The sequence below is a fragment of the Pantherophis guttatus genome, chromosome 6 (genome assembly GCF_059756535.1).
Source record: "Pantherophis guttatus breed Tessera chromosome 6, ASM5975653v1, whole genome shotgun sequence".
In the NCBI taxonomy this organism is placed as follows: domain Eukaryota; kingdom Metazoa; phylum Chordata; class Lepidosauria; order Squamata; family Colubridae; genus Pantherophis; species Pantherophis guttatus.
In genome coordinates this window covers 1,707,501-1,728,949 of record NC_142068.1, presented here as the reverse complement: position 1 = coordinate 1,728,949, position 21,449 = coordinate 1,707,501, and the positions used below count along the sequence as shown (strand labels likewise).

At 44.2% G+C, this 21,449-nt stretch overlaps 1 protein-coding gene across 2 annotated transcripts in view; it reads left to right on the top strand.

Annotated features, from left to right (window-relative positions):
- Window positions 1-21,449, top strand: part of TP63 (tumor protein p63) — a 107,033-nt gene that overhangs the window by 28,249 nt on the left and 57,335 nt on the right. For both annotated transcript variants that reach the window (XM_087872384.1, XM_087872383.1), the window contains exon 2: window positions 2,391-2,645. In XM_087872384.1, coding sequence (XP_087728510.1) covers window positions 2,391-2,645 — 255 coding nt within the window. The remainder of the gene's footprint in view (window positions 1-2,390; window positions 2,646-21,449) is intronic.

Below are 21,449 nucleotides of genomic sequence, written 5' to 3'. Positions count from 1 at the left end.
GGAAGGAAGGAGGGAAGAAAAGAGTAAGGAGGGGGAGGGAGTGAGAAAGGAAAGAAGGAAGGAAGAAAAAAATAGGAACAAAAGGAAGGAAGGAGAAAGGAAAGAGGAAGGAGAGGAATGAGGAAGGAAAGAGAGGGAAAGGAAAGGAAAAAATTGGTGTAGGTCTGTAGCTGATGACTTTGGAGCTTCTTTTCTCTTGCAGTATAGTGGCAAACATAGAATCAGAGGATTTGGAAGGGACCTTGGAGGTCTTCTAGTCTGACCCCCTGCTCAAAGCAGGAGACCTTATGCCAGTGGTCTCCAAACTTGGCAACTGTAAGACTTGTGGGCCCGAACTCCCAGAATTCCTCAGCTAACATGGCTGGCTGGGGCATTCTGGGAGTTGAAGTCTAGGAGTCTTAAAGATGCCAAGTTTGGAGATCCCTGCTTTATCCCGTTGGTTGTCCAGTCTCCTCTTGAAAACCTCCCGCGATGGAGCACCCACCACCCCGAGAGATTAAGCCTGAACGTGCATTTAATGGAGGAATGGTTTAATTGAGGCCCTTTGCAACCCTGTGTTGACAAGCCTTGGAATTTAGGGCAGCTCATTGTGGGGACGAGATGGGAAAATGTTGAGAGCCATCAGGGCGGCTGCATCCAAGGGTCCCTGCAGTGGTGGGTCTCAAAAGTTGGCCAGATGACCCATGGAAGCCTGGGGTGGCATTGTAAGACTTGACCGGCTGAATTGCCCATTTGGCCAACTCCATCATGTCCTGGGAAATGCGTGGTACCCATAAGAAATTGGAGAAGGAGGGCCCTTTCCTGATTCGGGAGGGGGGGGTCTTTGGTGTTCTCAGAGCTTGCTTGTTCTCTTGGAGACGTTTCATGACCCAGCTAGGGAACATTATCCATCCAAGGGTAGATGGGGGTTTGCTTTCGGTTTATATACTGTTGCTTGCCTTGCCACTGTTGTGTATGTGTATGTGTGTGAGGGGGGGGGGTAGTTTTCCCTTTGGCGTTTCCTGGATTAGGGTATTGTTTTCTGCTTGATCGTTTGTCTGGTGTTGATCCCTGCTTTTTCACTGATGATATTCCCTAGTTGGGCCATGAAACGTCTGCAAGAAAACCACCAAGCTCAGAGAGCACCAAGGACTCCATAGTTCTTCTCCCTCCCTCCTCCTCCTCTTCCTCCTCCTCCTCCCATTCTCCTCCTCTTCCTGTCTGCAAACCCCTCATCCTTCTAGCACTGATGATGTTACCTACTTGGGTCATGAAACACGAAGCTCGGAGAGCACCAAGGAGCCCAGAGTTCAACCCTGAGCTACAAATATTGTCTGCTATTAAAAGTGTCTTTTAGATTAAAGGTGACAACAATTAAAATTTTGAAAGAACGTTAAGATTTTTTCCTTAAGCCTCCCTATCGGATATTATGAACGTCAGGCCAAAAACACCAAGGACCCACTGTCCTCCTCCTCCCCCTCCCCAAAAAGCCCTCTCCCTTCTATTACCAATGATTTTTTATTTATTTATTTGTTTGTTTATTTATTTATTGGTTCGATTTATATGCCGCCTTTTTCCGGAGACTCAAGGCGGCTTACAGTGTGTTAAGCAATAGCCTTCATACTTTTGTATATACCTGCTTAGTAGGGCTTTTGCCCCCCCCCCCCCAAGCGGTGTTCTTTTTTATACAAAGTCAGCTTATTGCCCCCACAATCCGGGTCCTCATTTTACCTACCTCGGAAGGAGGGAAGGCTGAGTCAACCTTGAGCCTGGTGGGATTTGAACTCGCAGTAATTGCAGGCAGCTGGTGCTACTTAACAGCACTTTAGTCCGCTGTGCCACCAATGTTAGCTAGTTGGGTAATGAAATGTCTGCAAGAAAACCACCATGCTTAGAGAGTCCTCCTCTCCTCTCCTCTCCTCCTCCCACTCCTGATGATGATACCTAGTTCGGTCATGAAACGTTTGCAAGGAAACCACCAAGCCCAGAGAGCACCAAGGACCCCACAGTTTTCTTTCTCCTTCTCCTTCTCCTTCTCCTTCTCCTTCTCCTTCTCCTTCTCCTTCTCCTTCTCCTTCTCCTTCTCCTTCTCCTTCTCCTTCTCCTCCTCCTTCTCCTTCTCCTTCTCCTTCTCCTTCTTCTTCTTCTCCTTCTTCTACTCTCTGCATACCCCACTCCCTTCTAGTACTGATGATGTTACCTAGTTGGGTCATGAAAGGTTTGCAGCCCAGAGAGCACCAAGGACCCCCACCGTTCAGTTCTCTGGTATCGTTGCCTACTTGATCAGAAGCCAACCCACTTTGCATGGGTTTCCCAGGTGGTTCCTTGGCTTAAACAGACAATCCTGGTCCTACTAAGTGACTTGCACCCGTGCTCCACCCGGTAACCCTCCTCTCTTCCTCTCCTCCTAGCCGCAGTACACCAACCTGGGGCTTCTGAACAGCATGGAGCAGCAGATCCAGAACGGCTCTTCGTCCACAAGCCCATACAACACGGAGCATGCCCAGAACAGCGTCACGGCCCCGTCCCCCTACGCCCAGCCCAGCTCCACCTTCGACGCCCTCTCCCCGTCCCCGGCCATCCCCTCCAACACAGATTATCCGGGGCCTCACAGCTTCGACGTCTCATTTCAACAGTCCAGCACTGCAAAGTCGGCCACGTGGACGGTGAGTCAACTTTCGGGGACGGGTTGGGCCCCCCAAAAAGGAATAAGGCGAGGGCAGCTGGGTTTGGCATGGAGGAGGTCCTGTTAGGGACGGTTGCTCGGCCTGCCAGGGTTGTGGGTAGTGCTTGATTAGAATATTGTTTTCTGCTCGACTGTTTGTCTGGTGTTATTCCCTGCTTATTCATTGAAGAGGTTAACCAGTTGGGACATGAAATGTCCGTAAGAAAATCAAACTCGAGAGAGCATCAAGGTTCCTACAGTCCTCCTCCTCTTCCTCCCCTCTTCCTTTCCTTCTCCTCCCCCCCCCTTTAGTCCTGCTGATGTTAGTTGGGTCATGTTAGCAGTTTTCTAAATTAGAGCATTGTTTTCTGCTCAACTGTTTTGTCTAGTTTTATTCCCTGCTTATTCATTAAAGTGGTTACCTAGCTGTGTCATGAAATTTCTGCAAGAAAACCACCAAACTCAGGGAGCATCAAGGACCTACAGTCCTCCTCCTCCTCCTCCCTTCTAGCCCTGATGATGTTACATACTTGGGTCATGAAACGTCTTAAGAAAGCCACCAAGCTCAGAGAGCACCAAGGACCCCACAATTCTCCTCCCCCTCCCCTCCTCCTCCTCCCCTCCACAATCCCCCCTCCCTTCTAGCAGTGATGTTCTTCCCTAGTTGGATCATGAACGGTTTGCAAGAAAACTACTAAGCTCAGAGAGCACCAAGGACCACATAGTCGTCCATCTCCTTCTCCTTCTCCTTCTCCTTCTCCTTCTCCTTCTCCTTCTCCTTCTCCTTCTCCTTCTCCTTCTCCTTCTCCTTCTCCTTCTCCTCTCTGCATACCCCACTCCCTTCTAGTACTGATGATGTTACCTAGTTGGGTCATGAAAGGTTTGCAAGAAAACTACCAAGCTCAGAGAGCACCAAGGACCCTACAGTTCTCCTCCTCCTCCTCCTTCTCCTTCTCCTTCTCCTTCTCCTTCTCCTTCTCCTCTCTGCATATCCCACTCCCTTCTAGTACTGATGATGTTACCTAGTTGGGTCATGAAAGGTTTGCAAGAAAACCACCAGGCTCAGAGAGCACCTAGGACCCTACAGTCTTCCTCCTCTTCCTCCTCTTCCTCTCCACAGTCTTCCTCCTTCTCTTTTCAACTGGTTAAAAACAAAAAAAGAGACAGAGAGGTTACTTATCATTGCTGGTGCTGTTTTCTCATGGATTGCTGGGGTGAGGTGGCTGTTGGAAGGTTTTTGGGAATGTAGGGTAGAACTTAATAAGTGAGGTGTCATCAGACCGTATTCCTGGAAACCTGGTCTGCAATTAAGCCAAAGAAGTGGTAATTTTCTTATTCGCCCAGGTCTTTTGGAAATTGCAAGGCCCCTGGGCACCTCTGAAATGCTAAGGTCGTATTAACAGGAGTCCTCGATGTACGGCCACAATTGAGCCCACGATTTTGATTGCTAAGAAAGACAGTTGTGAAGCTCCATTTCTTGCCCTTTCTTGCCACCGTTGCTAAGTGAATCCCTGCTGTTGTTCAGTTAGTAACACCGTCACTAAGTGAATCTGGCTTCCCTGTTGTTTCGTTGGAAGATCGCAAAAGGGGGATCATGTGACACACACACACACACACACACACACACACACACCGGGAACACTGCAACGGTCATAAATACAAATCAGTTGCAAAAAGTCTGAATTTTGAACATGTGACCACGGGGAGGCTGCAACAGTCATAAGTGTGTGACAATTGGTCATAAGACACTTTTTTCAGTGCCATTGTAACTCTGAACGGTCACTAAGCGAACTGTCATAAGTCAAGGAGTACCTGTATTCCAGATCTTGGAGGTTCTGTAATGGGGAGGTTCTGGGCTGGTTTTGTTAATTGTAGGGAGAGGAGGAGATCTGAGAGCTCATGGGACAATCCAGATTTTTTCTCCAAATTGTCACAGAATTGTGGTTTTTTTTAAATAATCACACACAAAAGAGGAGATTGTGTAGGAGAGCACATGGAAAAACATGGGATGGAGTCTCACTTGGTTTTTCTCCTGATCCCAACTGATTGGGGGAACGTTGGCCATGGTTGAGCTCTTGCCTTGCCTTCGGGACATTCAAGATGTGTCTTCAGAAACGTGTCTCTATAGTAGTGGCCAAAATTGTGGAAACCTTTTGGGAAAAGTGTATTTTCTAAAACGAGCTAATAACGCCACTTTTTTTTTTTTTTTTGGAGTAGTAGTACCATAAAATTATATATCCATGGAAAGATAATGTAATCAAGAATGTAATGCAATACCTTTTACAAAGGATTTGCTATTAGAAGAGCAGTTACAGGATAAAGAAGAAAAGTGAAACACGTAGAAAAAACGAGAGATACAAAAATGATCACCATGTCAGTTAATCCTTAGTTGGGTAACCTTTAGCATGAATGACGGCTTTACGACGTCTTCCCATGGAGTGAACCAAGTCTTTGAGTTCTGCAGCTGTTCTAATGTGAAACCAAGATTGAATGATGGCTTCTATTAACTGGGTTTGATTGCTGGGTCGCTTCTGACTAACCAGTTTCTTTAGTCGGCTCCATGGATTTTCAATTGGGTTTTAAGGTCTGGGCTATTCCCAGGCCATTCATTCCAGCAGTGGAATAGGATTATCTTGAAACTCCAAAAGAAAAAGTGGTGTTATTAGCCATCAAGCCTCAAAAATACACTTTTCCCCAAAAGGTTTCCACAATTTTGGCCACAACTAGAGATAGATGAGAGACCAAGGAAATAGCTTTTCTGAGAACTTTCCTTAAAAAATATACTGACCAAAGAAAGCCACTTTCTAATCCAGACTGGTCTTTTTCTTCTTCTCAGCTCAACCAGGATGGAGAACATGGTTTGATGGGTGGTTTATGGTTTCTTTCAGTGTCAGCTTAAGACTCGTCAGCATGGCTGGTTGGGGAATTCTGGAAGTTGAAATCCACAAGTCTTAAAACTGACAAATTGGGAGATCCCTGAATTAAATTATTCTTCCTGAGTGGAGGAGCTGAGGAGACCCCATAAAACGAGGGGGACCTCAAGCAGAATCTGGGAGTTGCGTCTTTCTAAAATTGAAGGAAATGTGTTTGTCTGAATCTGGAAGCTTCATTGCTCCAGGACTGTTATCATGTGTGAAGGCTTTTGGTCCCATCCATATGTGTTGACCTGCACCCTTGATCTCACAAACGTTGATTGACCATCTTGACTTGTCCAGGTGGTGGAATGCCAGCTACCATTGTAAGTGAAGATCTTGAGAATTTGGTGGCTCCTCTCTTGCTTCCTGCAGCTTTCCTTTGTGTTGTCACCCTTGACTTTCACAGTTGTCTTAACTTGGCCCAAAGTCAGAAGATATTAAGATCTCATCGCTGGGCTGCTTAATTCAACCGCTTCTTCTTTTCACTTGATGTGACTTCAGGGCTCTTCAGCCAACAGTTGTCATCCTCCTTTCTCCTTAATGACAGGTTAGGAACCAACCCAACTGGAAGTATCTCTTAGGTTACCATGACCTACTAACAGTTTTAATTGAATGGTGCTCCACCCAAGGAGTTCCTGAAGGTTGAACGTCTTCTCACAATTTCCACCAACTCTTCCAAAAGTGACTTGAATTGCCAGAGGAGATTTTATTTTCATCAAGCTTTCTCTCTTGAACTCGTTTCTTTCTCCTGGTGGGGTAGCAAGCATGTTGAGAACCAACTTAGAAGTAAGGAGAAATTATTCTGACCCATGAGAACAATTGATCAGTGACGTAGCCTGGAGTTATGGACACTCCCATCAAGGGAGGTTTTCAAGGAAATATTGGTAGGCCTCTAAACCGATGACCACAATTGAGCCCAAAATTTCTGTTGTTAGGCGAGACCGATGCTAAATGTTCTTGCCACAGTTGTTAAGTTAGTAACAGGTTCCGCATTGGCTTTGCTTGGCAGAAACTGGCTGGGAAGGTTGCCAGATGCCAAGGGATGTATGCAAAGAACACATTGCCAAAAGAAGGGAGGGAGGGAGGGAAGGAAAAGAAAGAAAGGAAGATAGATAGATTTAAGAAAGGAAAGAAAGAAAACAAAGAAAGAAAGATTGATTTAAGAAAGGAAAGAAAAAAGAAAGAAAGAAAGAAATTGATTTAAAGAGAAAGAAAGATAGATTTAAGAAAGAAAAAAGAAAGAAAGAAAAAACAAAGAAAGAAAGAAAGAAATTGATTTAAGAAAGGAAAGAAAGAGAAAAAAAGAAAAAACAAACAAACAAAGAAATTGATTTAAGGAGAAAGATAGATTTAAGAAAGGAAAGAGAGAAAAAAAAGAAAGGAAGGAAGATAGATAGATTTAAGAAAGGAAAGAAAGAAAACAGAAAGAAAGATTTATTTAAGAAAGGAAAGAAAAAAGAAAGAAAGAAAGAAATTGATTTAAAGAGAAAGAAAGATAGATTTAAGAAAGAAAAGAAAGAGAAAGAGAAAGAAAGAGAAAACAAACAAAGAAAGAAATTGATTTAAGAAAGGAAAGAAAAAGAAAGAAAGAAAAAAGAAAAAGAAAGAAAGAAATTGATTTAAGGAGAAAGATAGATTTAAGAAAGGAAAGAGAAAGAAAAAAGAAAGAAAAAAGATTTAAGAAAGGATAGAAAGAAAGAAGAAAGAAAGATAGATTTAAGAAAGGATAGAAAGAAAGAAGAAAGAAAGAAAGATTTAAGAAAGGATAGAAAGAAAGAGCAATCCTCAACCACACAAGTGAAGGCTTCCACCATTCCTCCACCCTACGTAGATCAAGGGTGCGTGTGAATGGTCAGCCCCAGGTGTGAGGTCTCTTGCACGAGAGGAGGAGGAGGAGACGATGGCGTCATCCTCGTGTGAGACCTTTGGACGTGTCCAGTTCCCACGCAGGACTCTCCGCGCAGGGGCCTTCGGAAGCCCTGCGCCCTCCTGCCATTGGGTGATTTCCCCCCCCCTTCCTGCCAGCTGCCCACCTACTCACCCCGTTGTTCCTGGGAACACAATTTGGCAACTGACGCTCCGGGAAAAACCAGTTGCGGGAAAGTTAGAAATGAACCTCCCCCCTTTTTTTATTACCGTCCCCTCCCTGCCCTTGAGAGGAAAAAAAAAAAAAGCAAAATATTTGCACCTAAGTCTGCAATCTTCTGCTAGTCTCGTGAAAGGAAGAATTCCAGCTGCAGCCTGCAGAGCCTAAGAATTGGCTATTTTTACAGGGTTCACCGCCCCCCAAACAAACGCTTTGAATACAAGTACCGGTACTTACAACAACACTAAAAAAGCGACTTGCCACGTTTTTCGGTACTTCCAACCAATTGGAGCATCCCACGTGATCAAAATTCGGACGCTTACTGACGTTCTCATACTACACGACGGTTGCAGTAAAAAACATGAGTTACATTTAAGTTAAAATTACATGCAAACAGTTGTAAGTTTCCTATCTGTTTTTTTTTTGTTTTGTTTTTTTGCTTTTATTTATTTATTTCATGTTTTATCTTGTTTTTAACGTGGTGGTAAGACGCCCAGAGTCACCTCTAGGAGAGATAGGAGGGATATAAATGAAATCAGTGAAATAAATCATTTGAAAAGCTAAAATACATATAAGATACCCAAAATTAAAAAAAACAAACTTTTTTTAAAAAAACCAATAAAACTTATTGAAAGGGATAAAATATTAAATATAAAAAACAGAATAGTTAATATATGGTAATTAAAACGATCCTAGATCAAAACACAACTAATAAATTATATATTCATTAAAGCTCATTATTTTTCTGGCAACTGCGACAATTTTTGGCCCTACTTCTAGTCCTTAATTTACAACCATTCCTTTAGTGACCAATCAGACTTGCAACACTACTGAGAAAAGTGACTTACAACCAGTCCTCACACTTATGACCGTTGCAGAATCCCCATGGTCACGTGATCAAAATTAAGACGCTTGGCAAGTGACTCATATTTATGACGGTTGCAGCGTCCCGGGATCATGTGATCCTGTTTTGCGACCTTCCGACAAGCCAAGTCAATGGGGAATCCAGGTTCACGTTATGACCAAAGTGATTCACTTAACGTCTGTGGCACAAAAGGTCATAAAATGAGGAAGAACTCAGTTAACAAGTGTTTCACTTAGCAAAGGAAATGCTGGTTCCAATTATGGTTGTTAAGTCGAGGACTGCCTGTAATTTTGAAGGTGATTTTAAATTGCAGAGCTGGCTTTTTTAAAAATGAAATATTTGTCTCCTCCTCCTCCTTCCTCCGCAGGCATCCCCTACCCTGAAGGAACACTGAAAACCAGTTTGAAAAGGGGTCCAGTTACTCCTTCGGGGATAGTTAGATTAGGGGAAATTAAATTTCCACGTGTGTGTGCGCGCAAAAATTGAACTCTTAGAGTTTGCAGAGAAAGGGATCTTAAGGGATCCCCAAACTCCTCTATTTTGTTCAGAGGACATGCAAAGTTTGGGGCAAGCTCCCCCTTAGGATGACAGGCAAGCTCAATACAGGTAGTCCTCGGCTTAAAACAGTTCGTTTAGTGACTGTTCGAAGTAACAGTGGCACTGGAAAAAGTGACTTAGGACTGTTTTTCACACTTAATGACCATTGTAGCATCCTCGTGGTCATGTGATCAAAACACTCGGCAACTGACTCATATTTATGACAGTCACAGTGTCTCCGGAGGGGGGTGTGTGTGTCACGTGATCCCCTTCCGCGACCTTCTGACCAGCAAAGTCAATGGGGGAAGCCGGGTTCATTTAACGACTATGTCACTAACTGCTGTGATTCATTTAACAACTGTGGTAAGAAAAATTGTCAAATGGGGTGAAATTACTCACTTAGCAACGTATATTTTTGGCTCAATTGTCGTAAGTCAAGGACTAGCTGTATCGGCAGAAGGTTTAAATACTTGCCCCTGTGTCTAGATTAACAAGGGACCAACCCCCCTTTTTTTTGATGGGGTCCTTCCTACAACTTCTCTTTGGGGTGTTGTAGGGAAACCTCAAGAGAAACAGATCAGGAGTTTGAGGGTGTGGCGTTTGGCCCCAGGACTTTTCCCAACTTTCACACACGGAAGACAACAAAACCCAGCCCAATTTTCTTGCATAAGACGGGGTGCTTTTAATTTTGTTTGGGAGGGGCTCCTGGGAGGCCCTGGAGGGTCTCTGGGGTTACTTGGGGGGGGGTGAGTTGAAATTTCTGGGTAGTGATTCTGCAAGGAAAGTTATTATTATTTTACTTAGTGTCGGTTTATTTTATTCCTGACTTGATTTTTTTAAAAAAATTTGCTTTGTTGCCTGTTTTGTTTTTTATCTTTTTAATTTTTTTTGCTTTCTTTTGTTTTTATTTGGCATTTTATTTTGCATATTATTTTAATTGTATTCTTTATTTTTTTCCCCTTTCCTTTCCTTTCCTTTCCTTTTTTGTTTTCTTTTTCATTTTGCCTTTATTTCAATTTTTTCTCCTTTTGTCATGTCTTTTGTTTTATCCTGTTGTTTATTTTTTAATTTAATTTTATTCATTTAATTTTATTTTTATTTTATATGTCTGTATAATAAAATTAAAAATGAATAAAATTATTTATATATATGTATATATATATGTCTGTGTCTGTGTAAAGAAAGAAGCAGACATTTTGCGAGCTCTGGAACTTAAAATTTTAAAATAATTTTAAAAATTTATTTTACTAAGCTTTCGTCAGCCATCTGCTGACATTGTCAGAGTATTAAACTACCATTATAGAGATCTCTGCCTTTATATGCCATTAATCAATTTGGTCATTGCGCGCATGATAGGCCCTTCCAGCCGCCTCACACTTCTCAGATGGCTGACAAAAGCTTAGTACAATTAAAAAAAAATTTTTTTTTTTTTTTTTAAATTTTAAGTTCCGGAGCTCGCAGAATGTCTGCTTCTTTCTTTACTAATATACCTGGAACTCGTATTTTTAGAATAGTTTGTAATATATATATATATATATATATATATATATATATATATATATACACACACACACACACACACACACACACACACACACACACACACAGTCAGGTCCAGAAATATTGGGAAATATTCCTGCTGGTGTAATGACAGTTTGCTCACCCAACGTGTTATATTTTTATTTTAAATTGCGCGTGGATTAAGCGTGCAAAGACATCCGAATTTTCATTCAGGAGAAACTCTGGTTTCCCAGGTGCGCCGTGATGGGTGCAGGTGAGGATGGATCTCCAGAGGAAAGGGGCTGAAATGAAAGGGGGGGTGTCTGTTGAGGACCCCGGAATCAAGACACCCCACTGCCTACCCCCTTGCCATTGGGGCCCTGTTTCTGTGGGGTGCATCTAATCCTCGACTTATAACCATTCATTTAGTGACCAAAATGACAACAACACTGAAAAAAGTGACTTAGGGCCGTTTTTCACACTTATGACCGTCGTAGCATCCTCATGCTCACATGATCAAAATTTGGACGCTTGGCAACCGACTCGTATTTATGACGGTCGCGGTGTCCCGGGGTCATGTGATCCCCTTTTGGCGACCTTTTCACCCGCAGAGTCAACGGGGAGTCTATTCTTCTATATTTCCATTCCATTCCATTCCATTCTATTCTATTCTGTGAGTAAAAGTAGAGGAGAGGAAAAGTAACAGAATAACAGAGTTGGAAGGGACCTTGGAGGTCTTCTAGTCCAACCAGCAGGAGACCCTGGCCTGTATCATTTCAAACAAATGGTTGCCCAATCTCTACTTAAAAACCTCCAGCGATGGAGCACCCACAACTTCTTGTGGCAAGTCGTTCCACTGATTAATTGTCCTTATTGTCAGGAAATTCCTCCTTAGTTCTAAGTTGCTTCTCTCGTGGATGAGTTTCCGTCCGTTGCTTCTTCTCCTGCCTTCAGGGGCTTTGGAGAATAAGTCGACCCCCTCTTCTTTGGGGCAGCCCCTCAAATATTGGAAGATGCTATTCATGTCACTCCTAAGTCCTTCTTTTCATTAAAGTAGACCTACCCAATTCCTGCAAAATGTTTTCAGTCTGTTCCTGTAGGATAGATCTGGGAATCCTGGTGGGGCGTTTTCTCAGGACTACCTCGCAGGGATAACGTAACACCTGCTCTTTTTGTTGGGGGAAGTCTGGTTTGACCAGGGTGAGCGAGAACAGTTGTGGGTACAACGAAATCTTGGCACCAGGCTCTCAAACGGACATCCCAGCTGTGGGTGGATCATACTATATGTAATCCTCGACTTACAACAGTTCATTTAGTGACCGATTTTCACACTTAATGACCATTGCAGCATCCCCACGGTCACGTCATCAAAATCCAGAGGCTTGACAACTAACTTGTACTTGTAGACGATTGATTCGCTTAACCACTGTGGCAAGGAAAGTCGTAAATTGGGACAAAATTTGGCCTGGCCTAAATCTTCTCCCCTTTTTAAATGTAAGTTTTAATTTGTTTTAAATTATGGGGTATTTTAAATTCAGCCAAATTATTTAATTCGTTTTTAATTTATTTTAAATTTTTGTATTTATGTGTTTTATCTTGTGGCTGTTCACCGCCCTGAGTCCTTCGGGAGAAGGGCGGTATAGAAATTTAATAAAATAAATAAAAATAAATAAAATTCACTTAGCAAATGGCTTTCCCCTTAGCAGGAGAAATTTTGGGCTCAGTTGTGGGTCGTAAGTCGAGGACTACCCGTAACCTCCTAAATCGTTTTGATGATTGACAATTGAACTGGAGAGGCTGTTTTGGGGAGGCACCTTCTGGGGTTCTCTGTAGATCCCTGTCAAAATTTTTGGCATCTTTTCTTTTCTTTTCTTTTTTATTTATTTATTTTATTTTATTTCTATACCGCCCTTCTCCTGCGGGACTCAGGGCGGTGTACAGCCAAGATAAAACATTGCATATAAAATTTAAAAACAATTTAAAAAACAATTAAATAATTTCAGCCCAAGATATTAAAAACAACCCAATTAAAACCGAATTCAATTATTCCGAATTCAATCTTTTGAAATCTATTGGACCTTTCTCCATCTTCCCATCATTTTACTTCCAGAAATTCTAGACTTTAGGATGGGTAGACTTCAACTTTAAAATTTGTGGATTTCAACTCCCAGAATTCCCCGGTCAGCATAGCTTACTCTCTTGTAATCCCTTCCTCTGCAATCTCTCCACTTTGGTGGGTAAGAGAAAAAGAAATGGACATGTCCGGCTGAGGAATTCTGGGAGTTGAAGTCCACAGGTCTTAAAAAGTTGCCAAGGTTGGACATCCCTCCTTTTTAGGAGCTATCTGGAGAAACTCAGCAAAAGTCCCCCCACCTTCCTGATTGGGATGATGAAAACGCTGGTTCGGGTGGGGGGGTGTCATGATTTCGTCGGATCTAGATTGTGTGACTTGGCTCACTTTCTCGAGCCGCCTGAGTGTGAGGAAAGCATGGTCTAGCAAGAAAGCCGAAATTAATTTGGGAGCTTCCCAGATAAGAAAAAGATAGTTATTTTGTTAGATTGACATCTCCTCCTTTTGTGCAAGAATTCAAACCACAGCTGCAAAATTCCCTCCCCCTGTTTTCCCAAACACCGCAATAAAGACTGGGAAAAAAGGAATTTCCCAGTTCACCCAATTATCCCGTGGGACTGGGGCTGGATTTCAAACCTGACACCTACCTACCAACTCCTAAACCAGTGTTTCTCAACCTTGGAAGCTTGAAGATGGGTGGACTTCAACTCCCAGAATCCCCCAGCCAGCGTTGCTGGCTGGGGGATTCTGGGAATTGAAGTCCACCCATCTTCAAGCTTCCAAGGTTCAGAAACACTGTCCTAAACAATTACACACTCATACACACACATTTTCCTTAAAACACTGGCATTGGAGAGCATGCTTCCTTTCCATCAAAACCTCTAAGGTGGTGGCAGTGCAAAATCCCACAAGTCCTTGATTTACAACGGTTCGTTTAGTGACCGTAGTTAAAACGGCACTGGAAAAAGCAACTTAGGACCGTTTTTCACACTTAACGACCGTTGCAACATCCCCTTAGTCACAAGATTAAAATTTGGACGCTTGGCTTCGTATTTATGACAGACGCTGTGTCCTGGGGTCACGTGATCCCCCTTTTTGCAACCTTCGGATGAGCAAAGTCAGTGGGGGTGGGGGGGGGGGGAAAGCCAGATTCATTTAACAACCATATTGGTAACTTAAGAACAGCAGTGATTCACTTGATAGCCGTGGCAAGGAAGGTTGTAAAACGGGGCAAAGACACACTGAACAAATGTTTCACTTAGTGGTCTCCATTTCCGTCCCTAAGCAAGACAGTTGATTAAATGAGTTGGCTCCCATTTTCTGACCTTTTTTTTTTTTTGCCAAGGTTGTTAAGCAAATTACCAAAGTTGTTAAGTGAATTGTATGGTCATTAAACGAATCTGGTTTCAGGTCTGGACCAATCTGGGAGGAAAGATGCTGAGGCTCTAGAAAGAGTGCAGAGAAGAGCCACCAAGATGATGAGGGGGGCTGGAGGCCAAGACAGGAAGGAGAAACAAATGTGTGTCTTAAGTCAAACACACTTATGGCTGCAAAAGCTGACGCACAAATAAACGCGTCAACTTGTTAAGGCGATGCAAACGATCACACTCGCAATAGCACTTAGACTTAGGTATATACCGCTTCCCAGGGCTTTGCGGCCCTCCCTAAGCGGTTTACAGAGTCGGCATCTTGCCCCACCCCCTACCCCAATCATCTGGATCCTCATTTTATCAACCGCGGAAGGATGGAAGGCTGAGTCAATCTTTAGCCGGTGAGAATCGAACTGCTGGCAATGGGCAGAGTCAGCCTGCAGAACTGCATTCGAAGGAGGGAGGGAGGACAGGAAGGAAGGAGATGGGAATGAGGGAAGGAAGGAAGGAAGGAAAGAAAGAAATGAGATGGGAATAAGAGGGAAGGAAGGAAGGAAGGAGATGGGAATGAGAGAAAAGGAAGGAAGGAAGGAAAGAAGGAAGGAAAGAAAGAAAGAGAAAAAAAAGAAAGAAGATGGGAATGAGAGGGAAGGAAGGAAATAAAGAAATGAGGGGAATAAGGGAAGGAAGGAAGGAGATGGGAATGAGAGGGAAGGAAGGAAGGAGATGGGAATGAGAGAAGGAAGGAAGGAAGGAAAGAAAAAAGAAAAAGAAAGAAAGATGGGAATATTTATTTTATTTTTACTTTTATTTATTTTAATTTGATTTATATGCCGCCCTTCTCCGGAGACTCAGGGCGGCTTACAATGCGTTAATGAGAGGGAAGGAAGGAAGGAGATGGGAATGAGAGGGAAGGAAGGAAATAAATGAGGGGAATAAGAAGGAAGGAAGGAGATGGGAATGAGAGAAGGAAGGAAGGAAGGAAAGAAGAAAGAAAGAGAGAAAGAAAGGAGATGGGAGTGAGAGGGAAGGAAGGAAGGAGATGAGAATGAGAGGGAAGGAAGGAAGGAGATGTGAATGAGAGAAAAGGAAGGAAGGAAGGAAAGAAAAAAGAAGAAAGAAAGAAAGATTGGAATAAGAAGGAAGGAGATGGGAATGAGAGAAGGAAGGAAGGAAGGAAAGAAAAAAGAGAAAGAAAAAGAAAGAAAGGAGATGGGAAGGAAGGAAGGAAGGAAGGAGATGGGAATGAGAGAAGGAAGGAAGGAAAGAAAGAAAGGAGATGGGAATGAGAGGGAAGGAAGGAAGGAAATAAAGAAATGAGGGGAAGGAGAGGGAAGGAAGGAAGGAGATAGGAATGAGAGGGAAGGAAGGAAGGAGATGGGAATGAGAGAAGGAAGGAAGGAAGGAAGGAAGGAAAGAAAGAAAGAAAGAAAGAAAGGAGATGGGAATGAGAGAGAAGGAAGGAAAGAAAGAAAGAAAGAAAAGATGGGAAGGAGAGGGAAGGAAGGAAGGAGATGGAAATGAGGGAAGGAAGGAAGGAAAGAAAGAAATGAGATGGGAATAAGAGGGAAGGAAGGAAGGAGATGGGAAGGAGAGGGAAGGAAGGAAGGAAATAAATGAGGGGAATGAGAGGGAAGGAAGGAAGATGGGAATGAGAGGGAAGGAAGGAAGGAAGGAGATGGGAATGAGAGAGAAGGAAGGAAGGAAAGAAAGAAGGAAAGAAAGAAAGAAAAGATGGGAAGGAAGGAAAGAAGGGCAATGGGTGGAAACTCCTTAGAGGGAGCTGAAGCTGGAATTAAGGAGAAACTTCCTAACAGCCAGGACAATCCACCAGTGGCCTCCAGAGGTTGTGGCTGCTCCTCCATCCCTGGAGGCTTTTGAGAAGAGGCTGGGCAGCCGTGTGTCTGCAATGGCCCAGGGTCTCCTGCTTGAGCAGAGTAGAAGACCTCCAGGGTCCCCTCCAGCGCTCTTCTTCTGTTATTCCGAAGGGAGCAGCTGCTGGCGGAGGACCTGAGGCAACCGATCTGGCAGCTTAGCCCGTTAACCTTCTTCAGAGTCTTCCGGGCTGCTCAGCCGGTTGGGCATCTTGTGGCAAGGAGTTGCCCTAATTGCCTTAGATCCCGTTGAAGGAGGTCGGGCACCTTCTGCTACTGGGCTTCCTTGGCTCAAGGCCGCTTGCAAGGGAGGAGGACCGAGGAAGGCGGAGGGGACGGCCAGCAGCCCTTGCGAAGGGCTCGGCTGCAGGGAGACGTTGCGGCGTTTGCAGCTTTCCTTGAGTGGCCTGTTGGTAGATAGTGAACTTTCTCTGCAGGAGAAGTTCTGTCTGCAGTTGTAGGTTACTGAAAGCCACAAGGACATCACCATCTCCTCCTTCTCCTTCCCCTTTTCCTCCTCCTCTTCCTCCTTCCCCTTCCCCTTTTTCTCCTCTTCTTCCTCCTTCCCCTTCCCCTTTTCCTCCTCCTCCTCTTCCCCTTTTCCTCCTCCTCTTCCTCCTTCCCCTTTTCCTCCTCCTCCCTCTTCTCCTTTTCCTCCTCCTCCTCCTTCCTCTTCTTCCCCTTTTCCTCCTCCTCCTCCTTCCTCTTCTCCTTCCCCCTTTCCTCCTCTTCCTCCTTCCCCTTCCCCTTTTTCTCCTCTTCTTCCTCCTTCCCCTTCCCCTCCTCCTCCTCTTCCCTCTTCCCCTTTTCCTCCTCCTCTTCCTCCTTCCCCTTCCCCTTTTCCTCCTCCTCCCTCTTCCCCTTTTCCTCCTCCTCCTCCTTCCTCTTCTTCCCCTTTTCCTCCTCCTCCTCCTCCTCCCTCTTCTCCTTCCCCCTTTCCTCCTCCTTCTCCTTTATCCTTCCCCTTCCCCTTCTCCTTTCTCTTCTCCTTCCCCTTTTCCTCCTCCTCCTCCTTTCTCCTTCCACTTTTCCTCCTCCCCCTCTTCCTTTTCCTTCTCCTTCCTCTTCTCCTTCTCCTTCCCCTTTTCCTTCTCCTCCTTTCTCCTTCCCCTTTTCCTCCTCCTCCTCTTCCTTCTCCTTCCTCTTCTCCTCCCCCTTTTCCTCCTCCTTCTTCCTTCCTCTTCCCCTTCTCCTCCTCCTTTCTCTTCTTCCCCTTTTCCTCCTCCTTCCTTTTCTCCTTCCCCTTTTCCTCCTCCTCCTCCTTCCTCTTCTCCTTTCCCTTTTCCTCCTCCTTCTTCTTTCCTCTTCCCCTTTTCCTCCTCCTTCCTCCTCCTTTCCCTTTTCCTCCTTCTCCTCCTTCCTCTTCTTCTCCCCCTTTTCCTCCTCCTTCTTCCTTCCTCTTCCCCTTCTCCTCCTCCTTCTTCTCCTTCTCCTTCCCCTTTTCCTCTTCCTTCTTCCTCCCTCTTCCCCCTTTCCTCCTCCTTCTTCCTTCCTCTTCCCCTTCTCCTCCTCCTCCTTCTTCTCCTTCCCCTTTTCCTCCTCCTCCTCTCTGCAAACCCCTAGCACTGTGATGTCAGTTGGATAATGAAACATCTGCAAAAAACCCATGAAGCTCAGAGCGGACCAAGGACACCCACCCACCCCAGTCCTCCTCCTCCTCCTCTTTCTCCACCACCACTTCTCCTTCTCCAAAATGGTCACATCTAATTCTTCCTCCTCTTCCTCATCAAGTTATATCTAAAAGCAACATCACGGAAGCTTTAGGAGGAAGGAAACTCAGGATGGAGAAGACAAATTTGTCACTCTGGCAGGTCTCCTTTTCAAATTTGAAGAGCTTATTTGCGTTCAAAGGATTGAAATGTGAACTGGTTCTGTGGAATAAGCATTTCGGTGAAATCCTTCCAGACTGGAAATCCCCTGAAGGTCTCCTGAACAAATAAGAAATGGAGTTTGCTTCGGTTCCATTGTCTGACTGCCATACCAAGTCTTGCAAAGGGACGCGGGGGCTGCGATTTTGGGGAGGGGCCGGGCGTCTCTGTGTACATACATTAAACCAGCTTCCAAATATAATATCATATCAAAGACTGCAGCTCAGATGGTCCCTGCTGAAGACGATTATTCAGCCTGTGTTTTGCAGCCTGCTAATTTTTTCTTTCTCCTTCTCTGAGCTCACGCAGGAGTCAGGATGCAGCTGTCCTTCAAACGCGGATTCTGAGTTTGCAATATATTATTTTGTCTAAATATGGCCCAGGGGTGTGTGGGATTTGGGCATAAAAATCCATGCCTGCCCTTATTAATTAATTTTCTCAGATTTATCTGTTTCCTTACATGAAGGGCTTAACCCCCCCCCCCCAGGAAGAGGCATGCAATTTAAATAAAAAATTACTATGGCTACAGGGAATCCTTGGCTTGCAACCATTTGTTTAATGCCCATTTGAAGTTACAACAATTGAAAAAAACGAGTTAGCAGATCACATGTGATGGACAAGTGCAAAAGCAAAGAATTACAGGACAAAAATACATACATGGTTAGAAAAAATGTTGAAGCATAGATTATTATAAGCCAGAAATATTTTGGTTAGGTGTAGTACCAGAGAAGTGTGATAAAGGGAGCATATATTTAATACTACATGTTTTGACAGCAGCAAGAAATGTATTTGCACAGTATTGGAAAAAATGCAAATACACCTATAGAAGAATGGAATAAAAAAAAAAAAGATTGTGCAGAAATGGAGAGATTGATGTTAAAGATAAAAGAAAGGGAAGGACATGGCATTTATTTTACAAATGCTTGGATGACAGAGGTAGACATTAGGAGTTTAAAAAGTATTACTGTATAACAGTGGTGAAATCCAATTTTTTTTACTACTGGTTCTGTGGGCCTGGTGTGGCTTGGTGGGCATGGCAGGGGAAGGATTTTTTAAAAAAAATTTGATTTATATGCCGCCCTTCTCCGGAGACTCAGGGCGGCTTACAGTGCGTTAAGCAACAGCCTTCATCCTTTTGTATATTTATACAAAGTCAGCTTATTGCCCCCACAAACTGGGTCCTCAATTTACCCACCTTAGAAAGGATGGAAGGCTGAGTCAACCTTGAGCCTGGTGAGATTCGAACTTACAGTAATTGCAGACAGCTGGTGTTAATCACAATGCTATCAGTCTGCTGAGCCACCAGGCCTGCAAAGGATACTGCAAAACCTCCATTCCCACCCCACTCTGGGGCCAGCCAGAGGTGGTATTTGCCAGTTCTCCAAACTACTGAAAATTTCCGCTACCGGTTCTCCAGAACCTGTCAGAACCTGCTGAATTTCACCCCTGCTATATAAGCTAATTAGAATATAGAATAACAGAGTGGGAAGGGACCTTGGAGGTCTTCTAGTCCAACCCCCTGCTTAGGCAGGAAACCCTACACCACTTCAGACAAAGGGTTATCCAATCTCTTCTTAAAAACTTCCAATTGATCCAGGCAATGCGCTGCTCACCAAGCACCTGTGTATGTAAATTGAAAATGTATAAATAAATTGATTACAAAAAGAAAAGAAAAAAGCGAGTGAGGAACCATTTTTCACACTTCACATCCCCATAATCGCGTGATCAGAATTCGAGTGCTTGGAAACTGGCATGTACTTATGACGGTTGTAGCGTTCCCGGGGTCACGTGACTCCCTTTTGCGACCTTCCGATGAGCAAAGTCAACGGGGAAGCCAGATTCGCTCAACGACCGTGTTTCTCACTGAACAACGGAAGGGATTCGCTTAACGGCTGCGGCTGGAAAGGTCGTAAAATGGGGGCAAAGCATGCTTTCCAACTTTCTCGCTCAGCCACAGAAATGCTGGGGTTGCAAGTCGAGGAAAACCTGCACAATTTCATCCACCCAGCCGAAACGGGGTCAGCGAGGCTGTGTGAATGGACGCCAGAGAAGCTGTCCCTGGTCGTGCAGGTAGACTCCAGCTACCTGGGAACCAAGCATCTTGCAGGTAGCCGCTCCCAAAAACATCACCTGAAAGGCTCCAGGGTGGGGAAGGCAGAGCTGAAGGATCTCAAGAGGATGACAAATGGTGTCATTTCCCTGCCGTGACATCTTAGTCATCCCGTCCCAAAAAGGTATGCGAAGGAGACCAGCTCTGTTCCGCTTGGCCACTGACTCACCTGGTCCTGGATGAGCTCATGTCTGCTCCTCAGGTATTTCTCCAAGGAAGACACTCCTTCCCCTTGGCTAGCCAGGATCCTGCTAACAGTAACGGGACAGAATAACAGAGTTGGAAGGGACCTTGGAGGTCCTCTAGTCCATCCCCCTGCTCAACTAGGACGCCCTGTACCATTCCAGACAAGTGACTGTGCAGTTTCTTCTTAAAAGCCTCCAGTGATGGAGCGCCCACAATTTCTGGTGGCAAGCTGTTCCGCTGGTTAATGGTTCTCCTTCTCAGGAAATTTCTCCTTAGTTCTAGGATGGATCTCTCTTAACAGAATAACAGAGTTGGCAGGGACCTCGGAGGTCCTCTAGTCCAGCCCCCTGCTCAGGCAGGAGACCCTATCATTTTTAGACCAATGGTTGTCCAATCTCTTCCTTGAAAAACCTCCAATGTTGGAGCACCCACAACTTCTAGTGGCAAGCTGTTCTACTGGTTAATTGTCCTCACTGTTCTAAGTTGCTTCTCTCCTCGATGAGTTTCCATCCGTTGCTTCTTGTCCTGCCTTCAGGGGCTTTGGAGAATAATTGTGACCCCCTTTTCTTTGTGGCAGCCCCTCAAATACTGGAAGATTGCTATCATGTCACCCTGGTCCTTCTTTTCATCAGACTAGACCTACCCAATTCCTGTAACTGTTCTTGTATGTTTGAGCCTCCAGTCCCCTCATCATTTTTGTCATCTAGGGATGTTCTAAGGTTGATTCCCATCTGCAGATACAATCTTAAGACGCCGTGGATTTGATTTAAATCGAATTGATTTAAATCACAATTTAAATCATGATTTAAATCACTAGTAAAAAGGCTTGATTAAAATCAACTCGATTTAAATCATAATTTTTAAAGAGCGACTGTCATCTCTGCTGCTCCTTTGACCCGCTGTTGACTCACTGATAGTCCCAGTGTTGCAGAATATACAGCCTCCTGCTACGTAACTCAGCTCCGTTTCATGCTGAATAAACTAAATTATTTATTTATCTTAAATAGAAAACTATCTTACGATAGATTTTTTTACCCCAAAAGTTTTTTATTAAAATAAATTTGATTTAAATCAAAAAAATCTGATTTTTAAAAAAATCATTGATTTTTATCCACCCTGTTTTGAACTCTGTAGTTGGATTCACAAAACACCCTCAACCTGGGTTAAAGAAGCAGAATGATTGTGGGTTCCGTAAACAAGCTCGGTCTGGGATAACTGTAGACTCCCAGCCTCTTGGTGTTGGAAAAGGCTGCTCCCAGTTGTAACTTAGAGGGCCAGCATGTGGCATTTTGCAGGGCTTGGTATGTGTGAATCAGATGGGCAGGCTTTTCAATAGGCATTTTGCAAAAGAGTACAAAACTGGTTTTCTTTCTACGGGGAAATGCAACACTTGATTCTACCTTGGGTTTTAACTGCACCCTCC